Raw genomic sequence first — 9837 nt, 5'->3', positions numbered from 1 at the left:
ATTTACTCTTATAATGTCTCTTCTCGTTGCAACCGAAACATATAATGTGATCCTTTAACTTGTCTTCGGTGGAGATGCTCACTAGGTTGACTACTTCCAAGACCTCTTCTTCATCTGTCTTGGCTTCTTCTTCAACATTTGAGGATGTTTCCTCATCCACACTTGCGGATGACATTTCTTCATCCTTCACCTCCTCGAAAATTGAACACACGTCATCTTCCTATTGCTCCTCCATTTGAGTCACTTCATTCCTTTCTTCGAATGTCTCCTCTTTATGTGTAGGAATGAGTTCTTCACCTAAAGTCATCTTTACCTTGCTCCAAAACTCGTGGGCATTCTTGTATTCACCTACACGACTTATCACGTTAGAAGGTAAAATATCTACCAAAATTGATATTACCTTTGAGTTTGCTTCCGATCATGAGGTTTGCTCTTCCGTCCAATGTCGTGGTTGGAGTCTCTTCCCTTTCTTGTCTCTTAGGACTTCAAATGGCTCCTTGACCACCATCATGGTGTCCCAATCCGTATCGAAGAAGACATCCATCTTTATCATCCAATACGTGATGTCCCCTAGGCTTCCTCCTTCAAACTTCGGAGGTTCAATCAAGTCAGTCATCTTTGAAACTTGCTCTTCTCGGCGGTTAGTCTGACAGAGAGCGTACTCGTTCTAATAGCACTTGTAGGGGATCTTATATGGTCGGCTAGAAAGGGGGTTAAATAAACGACACCCCCAAATCGATTGTTTCCTACGTATTCATTAGTGCACAAGTGGAAATACAATACTAATATAAATACAAAAGATAAAGAACAAGAAAGAATAAGCAAACAAACTAACATGCCGATGTAACGTAGTTCGGAGATAACTTGCTCCTACTCCACGGCTATACGTAAGGTGGACGATCCATCAATCCATCTGTGGATTAGTCCCCGATAAACTTCGGCTAGCTCAAGCCTCCTTGTCAGTGGAGAAACCTCACCACAACACTCACCAAGACCTCTTGGATTATAAAGAACTCTTGAGCACTTGTTGATTACTAATTAGGGTTAACCACCACTAATTTCGTCAACCTTAACCAAGCTTCCAAGCCTTGGTTATATAGGTCACAGGTTGAAAAACCCCGCCTACCAGTCGACTGGTGAAAATGTCAATCGACTGTCCTCTGTGGAGATTCGACCGTTGCAACCCAACGGCTTGATACCAATCGACTAGTGAAAGTACCAGTCGACTGCTCTACACTGGCTGAGCGAACAGAAGTATTATGTTCGCTCCCAGTCGACTGCCTAGTCAACTGAACCAGTCAACTGATAAAACCACCAGTCGATTGGTACCCGAGTATAATCTCTCAACACTTGGACTCTCACCCTTATGACTTACTTGACTCTTCTTTGCAGCTTTGACCTTTTGTCTTCAAGTCTATTTCCTTTGGCTCTCGTCTCTCGGATGCATCCAAGCCCGTGGATCGTCCCCAATGTCATCCTTCGCGTATGTCTCAAAGTCGCTTCCCTCGGCCCATGTCCTTGTTGCCTTGTCCACGGTCCCTCAGATGCTCCATCATTCACCGGACTCGAAGCCATCAAGCTGAGTCATATGTATATCCTGTAAACTTGCACACTCACATATACATATTGATCCTGTCCAAATGCTGAATCAACGGACGTTGGACATGCGGCGCTCTCCTAGTCGATGACGCAGGTCTCCGTCTGGTAGCACGAACCTCCGGCGAACCTGCACAGAAGTCGGGCCGGGAAGGGGTTCCCGGCGGCGACCCTCCGACGCTCAAGTCAGGCAAGCGAACAGTAAAGAAGTGGCTTAAAAAATCTTAATCCGCGTACCTCCGGCGAAGCATAAGGCTCCTTATATAGAGGGGTGCAAGAGCTCACGCACACCTACCGAGGCAAACACGCGTCCTTAGCCCATACCTAGGTGTGTGTTTGTCAGAAAGCTTACCTGACACCATACTGCTACAGTCCAGACACGTCTTCGATGGAACAGCAGAATACCTCGTAGACAGACTGGGAGTATGGCCTAGTCATAGGACTTGACAGCTGTCAAAAGATGTTCCTTGTCTTTCTCTCCCTACCCCATACCGGGGCGTCCGGCCGGTTGGACGGGGCGTCCGTCCGGCCGGCCCTCATCTTACGCCAGGCCGGACGGCACTCCCATTACGTCCGGCCTTCCGTCTGCATCGATATTTTGGGGAGATCTTCGGTAAAGTGTTATGTAGGGACTGCTAGCAATATGTTACTTTATGTCTTCGGCCGAGCATGACTTCCGCTCTGCCCTTCGTTACTGTTCAATTGAGCGCCGGAGCCCCGACCCCTGTCAGGGCGCCTTTCGCTATAGGCTATTCATCGATCGGCCGGCCGGCAGGTAAGCCCATCCTTCTCTGGTTGGCCGACCGGTCCGCCCTTCTCCGGTCGACCACCTAGCCTTTTGACTCCCACGTGGCGTTGACCCCTCAAAATGGGGGTCCCCTATTCTAACCGCCGGATCACTTGTCTCCCCCTCAAGTCTAGTCGAAGGAGGCGAAGTCCGACTGACTGGACTGCCGATCTGACTAAGTAACGCCCGCTACATTAATCCGCTCGGCCAGGCTTAGGGATGTTCATCCGTTCGGCGGTGTCTTGCCCGTGCCTTGTATTCCCTACTGCCCATCACGTGCACTGCGCACGGTAAGGGGCGCTCATTAAATACGACATGTACCCTGCTGACACGTGGCAATCATGCTTTTGTCAGCGTATGGCGGTGACGTTACTTCCGATGGGACAGCCACCGTTTGAAATGGACAGCTGGATGATGGCCTCGTTCTCCACGACCTGGATCGGACGGTGGAGGCTGCTCGCGGGCGGCGATATAAAGCCCGTGACTCCTTTTTCGCCGCATTGATGCTTCATCCTCCTCCAGCGCCCCTTTGCTCCTTTTATTCTCCAGCGACCCTGCCCCTCGACTCTTCGGCAACCCCCAGGCCCCAGTCGATCATCCCTTTTGCTCGTAAGACCCTTTCCTCACTCCCTACGTTTTCTTCTTTCTGTTAATCGTTTCATTCAGTCGGTTTCCCTTCATTCCTTGTTCGAACCTTCCCTTTTGGTCCCGCCTTCTTGTCTTTCGACCATGACTAGCACCTCGCAGTCGACCGACGGCGCTCCTGGTCTATGGTACACGACCATGGAGAGCCGGTTTGACAAGGAGGACGCGCTGCTTCTCGCTCGAACTTACGACATCCCTTCCGACCACCAAATAGTATTAGCCACACTGGCCGACCGGCCTCATGAACCGCCGCCCAGCACCGTTCTTTTCTTCTGAGACCAATTTCTGGCCGGGCTACGCTTTCCACCCCATAAATTTTTCTTGCAAGTCTGCAACTACTTTCGCATCCCGCTTAGGAATGGCAATGGGGCGGGGCGGGGACGGGTTTATCATCCCCATCCCCGTCCCCGAATTTTATCCCCGCCCCCATCCCCGCCCCATACCCGATTTTTTCTAATCGGGGAATCCCCGAACCCGGCCCCACGGGGATTAAATTCCCATCCCCGCCCCCGCCCCCGATTTTTTTATCGAGGAATCCAATCCTCGCCCCGTCCCCGACCCCATCCCCGATTTTAGAAAAAATTACTATATCAATTTACTTTCATTATATTCTATTCATTCTATTGTATAATCAAAAGAAAATAAATAATACAGCAATGCGATAGATTCTCAAAAAACTACCAATTCACAATAGTAATTTCACAAAAGTATCGATGAAACTGTCTATCGCAAAATACACCACCAATTCACAACAGTAATATCACAAAAGTATTGATGAAACTGTCTAAAACAAGAGTTATTTCCTTGCAAGAATAACGACATCACAACTCGCCCGCGATACTCACAAGTCACAAGTTCTCTTTTGAACTATTGTCTCCATGTTAATCTGAACAGCAATGAGTCAAGAGTGAGTAAAATAACCGAGTGCAAAACAAGGAAAATTCAATGAGTAAATAGGAGGAAAATCACAACAAGAAAGGCACAAGTATTTGAAAGCAGTTAGAATAAGAATTAGTTTCACTATGTTTTGATAGTTACAGGAAGAGAATTAAATAGCAAAACTATATCTGCATTTTAAAGCAAATTATATCTGCTAGAATTACTTTAAATTTGTGAATCAGTTTAAAGTATAGGCTGCAGTTAAGAAAATTAAAGAATCTAATACAAGTATTAAAAATGCTTGTAGACATGCAGGTAAGAAAATCAAACCGTTAGGTGGTAAGAAGAATCATTAGAAAACACTACCTACATCTGTTGATCAGTCAAAGAAAAAAAAGAAGTTTTCATTTAATGGAAAAAATGGCCCTGGTAACTTTCTAATGAACTTGGCATATTTGCTTGTTAACACATCAAATGTTATTCTAGAGGTTTGTTGATTGTTGACTGACAGGTTTAAGAGAAGGAAGCTTCAGCAGAAGGGAGGATGAAGTTGTGGTGTATTCAGATGTTGAACTCTGTTGGTCAGACACCAACAAATGCAGCATTTGGTCCAAGTTTTGTTTAGAACGAGGGATCTGTAATGATTGTGTAGATTAGCTACAACTCTTACTGATAACCTTTCGTTGTAAGCTTTTTACTAATTTTTAATTGTAAGTTTTTGTGAACTGTTTTAGAACTAATGCAGAGCCAGAACTATTGCCTGTGGTTTCGTATACATGCTGTCATAATTTATGCTTTCATCATTACAACAGAAATGCGATAATTATGAATTTATCCCGCAATTGGAGGATGCATGCTATAGCAATATTTGCAGTGTAGCAATACTTCTTGTTCTCACTTTCTTCTTTTAGCATGTATATTTCTAATATAATCACCCATATCCAACGTTGTTAGAGATTAGATGATATTTAAGAATGGTTAACAAATTTCACATAGCAATGTATAACTAAGAGATAAAGTATCATTTCTCCATTTCACTCACTCCCTTTTAACATGCTGATTTCTAACAATATGAATTAAGTACTATGTGTAGTACCTGTACATGAAACCCTATGGGACCGAAAATGAAGGCACTTACTTGGGAACCACTTGGTATTCAAGCAAACTAAATTATCCTCGCTATGTGGGGGTAAGAGCTTCATTGAAGTCCTTAATCTGATCCAGTTTTTGAAATCTATTTCTGCATAAATGTTGACAAGGAATTTGAATGAGATTAAATTTATCATATTGTCCAATAAAAGCAAATAACAGAAACTATCACATTGTCCAACAAAAGCAAATAGAAAAAAAGACATATAGATTATAGAGTTACTATCTATGACCATCACATTAAATTTATCATCACATTAAATTCTAACATTCTATGGAGTTACTATCTGTGATTGTGCGTGACGACTCTGGCTCCTACAAAATAATAAGACATATAGAAAAAATATTAATTAAATTTTAAACACTTTAATACAATAATAAAAATAACTTACCTCTATATCAGCATCATTATCAAACTTTTGATCAATTGAAATTGTAGAATCTAATAAGATAAAATGAATAACAAATATTATAATGAAAACCGATAAAGAAATAGAAACAATTTCATTTGAAAACTATTTAATACCTTGAATTTCACTCCATAACCAATCTCGAGCACACATCAAAGCTTCAATAGTTTTAGAATGAAGTCTACTACGATGAGCATTTAAAATTCTCCCACTAGTACTGAATGTTGATTCGGAAGCAACGGTCGTCACGGGAATGGCCAACACATCCTTAGCAATATCATGCAAAATGGGATATTTGATCCCATTTGTCTTCCACCAACATAAGATATCAAACTCACTTGTTCTTGGCAAAAGAGACTCTTCTAAATAATAATCCAAGTCCGACTTCTCATGTTCAGTACTATTATTAGAATCCATGAACATCTCAAATTTATCAGCATAAGTACCACGCTTAGGAAGTGGAGGCCTTAAAGAAGAAGACGATTGTGAATTTTTCACTTTCTGTGATTGTTTGGATTTCTTCTCATACTCTTCAACCATGTCACACAACTTTTTCTTTAGTTTTTCAATCTCATAAGAAGACATATCACCATAAACAAGAGGATAATAGAATTGAACTGTCTTCATCTTGTACCTTAGATCTAAAATACTCCCAATTGCCAATAAACAATTCATTACATCCCAATATTTTTCAAACTTTACTTTCATATTTGTTGCCATTGTTTTCACCACATTATCATCCGAGAGAAGCCAATCACCAATTGCCAACTTAATATCACAAATAGTAGAGAAGAAAAGATTTATAGTGGGATACTTGGTCCCCGAAAATAACTCTGTGGCATCAAAAAACATCTCCAATTTAGAAGAAATCTCTCTCACTTTTGACCAATCTTCTTGTGTGGGAACTCTTTTATATAAAGTTTCACGTTGTTTCAAACGAGCAAACACAGCTTCATATTCTAATGCAGTGTTAAGCATTAAATATGTAGAGTTCCATCGTGTTTTGCAATCAAGTTCTAGTTTCTTTGTGCTTGGAACCTTCAATTGTCGAGCTGTTTCAATAAATTTTTCATCTCTTTTTGGTGTTGCTGTCCAAAATGCGACACTATAACGAATTGTTTCAATGCTATCACTAATTAATTCTAGTCCATCCCTCACAACCAAATTCAAAATATGGGCACAACACCGCATGTGAAATAATTTTCCTTCTAAGATAAGTGAACTCGGAGGAAGCTTGTCCAGAATAAGCTCAATCATAGCATCATTAGTTGTGCAATTATCAACGGTTAAAGTAGATAACTTACGATCCAAGTTCCAATCCAAGAGGCAATCAACAAGTGCATTTGCGAGAACCTCAGCAGTATGTGGACACGGCACATATATAAACCTAGTAAAAAAAATATAATGCATTTTAATGATAATAGTAATATTATTAATGGTAAATGCAAGTATAAAGTTCAAGAGAAAAAACTTTACCTGACAAGCCGACTTTGTAATTTCCATGAAACATCAATGAAGTGTGAAGCGATGGCCATGAATCCTCTTTGTTGATTACTTGCCGTCCACATTTCAGTTGTCAACGCAATTCGACTAACATTTGAGTCTAATAATTTCATTGTTTTATTTCTTTCATACTCGAATATCTTCATGATGTCAGTCTTGATTGTGTTTCGGGAAACAACTTTAAATATTGGTTGCAATGCATGAGAGTACCTTCTAAAGCCAACATGATCAACCATAGATAACGGGTACTCATGCAATATAATCATATTTGCAAGCTCTGTCCTCGCTTGATCTTGGTTGAAATGATATGTCCCAAGTTGCATTATCCCATCATTGGATTTTGCTGGCTGCAATAGAGATTGTTGTATGGTCTTCTGTTTCTTGTGCAAGCATATTTTCATGTGGTCAAGTAAATGCTTGGTACCATTCTTAGTATCACCACCTAAGGTTTTCTTACAATCATTGCAGATCGCTTTCCATTTTCCTCCAATTAGTTTTTTCTCGAAATGATCCCATGCAATAGATCTACATTTTCTTTTTGTTCCAACATCTGTACCCGAAATTTCAGCATCTAAAGTGTTATTTAGAGTTGCTTCGTTTGCCTCAATTGGAACACTCTCATTTTGTGAATGCGATGCTGTCGATGCAAGAACTTGACTTCCCATAGTTGGAATAGTTTGCATAGCACCCTCAACCTCGTTATCATTAATTTCCATCTGAAATGATATATCATAACATCAAAAAATCATAGTCCACTCATCCACATAATCCCTACATTAACAAGAATTTGTAAAGCAAACCAAAATAGATAGCATCATAATTCATAAGCATAGATCATCTTAACAGAAGCCAAAAATAGATAGCATCATAATTCATAAGCATCATATCATCTCAAAAGAAGCCAAAAATAGATCGCATCATAATTCATAAGTATTAGATCATCTCAAAAGAAGCTAAAAATAGATAGCATCATAATTCATAAGCATCAGATCATCTCAAAAGACAGATACCAGCAAAATATCATTTGTATTTGAAAATGAAACAAAATAAGGTAATATTTTTTGAAATAAAATTCATGAATCCAGGAAGAAAAAGAGAAGAGAGAAATTGACACAAACAAAAATTTAAAATATGGCTCACCTCACTGACGATGGGAGCAAGCGTTGATGACATACGAGGATTGTAAGATGTGCAGGCCAACAATATCGACGGGAGACTATAGAGGCACGGGGCAAAGATCAAACTTGGAAGGGAGGCACTGGCAGGGAACGATGTGTTGGTTGCTACTCGGAAAGCCTAGAGGTTCCACTGTACAAAAATTTTGTACAAAGGTCTGAACCTTTTCCTAGCTACCATGTGTTCTTTTAAATTAAATTTTGGATCGCCTGCGGAACTTAACACGTTTGATCCAAAACTTAATCTATTTGTTCTTTTAGGTTTTGACTTGGATCTCCTGCGGAACTTAACACGTTCGACCCAAATCACCTTAAGTTATTAATTCCATTAAATATTAATTTCCATAATTGGTTCCCAGTACTGACGTGGCGAGGCACATGGCCTTCTTGGATATGGGAGCAACCACCACCGACTAGACAAAACCTTTTATAGAAATCTAATATTTAATTTCCTAAAATAACTTTAGGTTAACCGAAAAGAACAATCAAATCACAAGGAAAAATAAAACAAAAGAACACAACTTCGAAAAACATATTCGAAATACTAGAATCGTAAGCCTCTTGTATTTGGTATTATTTCCAAAAATAACTAGTATGATGCGGAAAGAAAAATACTAGTTATACCTTTTAGAAAGACCTCTTGATCTTCTACCGTATTCCTCTTCTAACCTCGGACGTTGTGTGGGCAACGATCTTCCGAGATGAGAATCCACCAAAGCACCTTCTTCTCCTTTCTTCAAGTTTCGGCCAAGCACAAAGCTTCCAAAAGATGAAGATCTTTTTCCACCAACCAAGCTCCAAGGGATACAAGCTTTCTCTCCTTCTTCTTCTTCTTCTCCAAGTAGTATCTGGCCACCACCAAGAGGAAGAGAGGAAGAGAGGTTGGCCGGCCACAACACCAAGGAAAAGAGGGAGAGAAATAATAGAGGTTGTTCACCATGAAGCCTTCTCTACCCCCTCTTTTATAATCCTTGGTCTTGGCAAATAAGGAAATTTAATTAAAAACTTCCTTAATTCTTTTGCCATGAAAAGGAAAAATTTATTTAATTAAAACAATTTTCCTTTTCTCAATTTACATGGCCACCACCAAAGTTACAAACAAGGAGAGTTTTAATTAATTAAAACTTCCTAATTTGTCTCAGAAATTTATAAAATTTCTCCAATAATTTAATCCTTCATGATTGGTTTATAAAAGGAAATTTAATAAATTAAAATCTTTCTTTTAAACATGTGGATAAAAGAAAGTTATCTCTAAAATTAAAATCTCTTTTAATCTACAAATAAGGAAAGATATCAAATCTTTTCTCAATCTTTTGTAGAAACTAATAAAAGAGAATTATTAATTTTTTAAACTTTTCTTTTAAATCATGAACATGGTTAAAAAGGAAAGTTTTCTTAAAATTTAAAATCCTCCTTTAATCAACAAATAAGGAAAGATATCAAATTTTAAACTCTCTTTTATACATGTAGATGATTTACAAATAAGGAAAGTTTTTACCAAAAATTAAAACCATCCTTTTAAACTACAAATAAGGAAAGAGATTAATCTCTTCTCTTAATCTTTTGTAGAAAACTATAAAAGGAAATTTTTAATTTTTAAACTCTCTTTTAAAATCATGATATCCACATAAGAAATAATTTTAATAAAAATCCTTTTTAATATTCTAGTGGCCGGCCACCTAAGCTTGGGACC

At 39.5% G+C, this 9837-nt stretch overlaps 1 protein-coding gene across 1 annotated transcript; it reads right to left on the bottom strand.

Annotated features, from left to right (window-relative positions):
- Positions 1-5320: 5320 nt before the first annotated feature.
- LOC121978646 (zinc finger BED domain-containing protein RICESLEEPER 2-like) lies at positions 5321-7685 on the bottom strand. Its single transcript, XM_042530962.1, has 4 exons — positions 6943-7685; positions 5583-6853; positions 5449-5498; positions 5321-5371 (listed from the first exon to the last, which is right to left on the bottom strand). The coding sequence occupies exons 1-4, from the start codon at positions 7683-7685 to the stop codon at positions 5321-5323; spliced, it is 2115 nt and encodes a 704-aa protein (XP_042386896.1).
- Between the last annotated feature and the right edge of the window lie 2152 nt (positions 7686-9837).

The sequence above is a fragment of the Zingiber officinale genome, chromosome 4B (genome assembly GCF_018446385.1).
Source record: "Zingiber officinale cultivar Zhangliang chromosome 4B, Zo_v1.1, whole genome shotgun sequence".
Lineage (NCBI taxonomy): Eukaryota > Viridiplantae > Streptophyta > Magnoliopsida > Zingiberales > Zingiberaceae > Zingiber > Zingiber officinale.
This window is presented reverse-complemented; position numbering and strand designations above follow the sequence as displayed.

Bases quoted from the DNA above. Each gene is read 5' to 3' on its own strand.
- LOC121978646 (XM_042530962.1), bottom strand. From the start codon at position 7,685: ATGGAAATTAATGATAACGAGGTTGAGGGTGCTATGCAAACTATTCCA. The intron at 6,854-6,942 runs GTAAAGTTTTTT...TTTTTTTACTAG, and splicing joins TTACAAAGTCGGCTTGTCAG to GTTTATATATGTGCCGTGTC. The intron at 5,499-5,582 runs GTATTAAATAGT...TTATCTTATTAG, and splicing joins GTTATGGAGTGAAATTCAAG to ATTCTACAATTTCAATTGAT.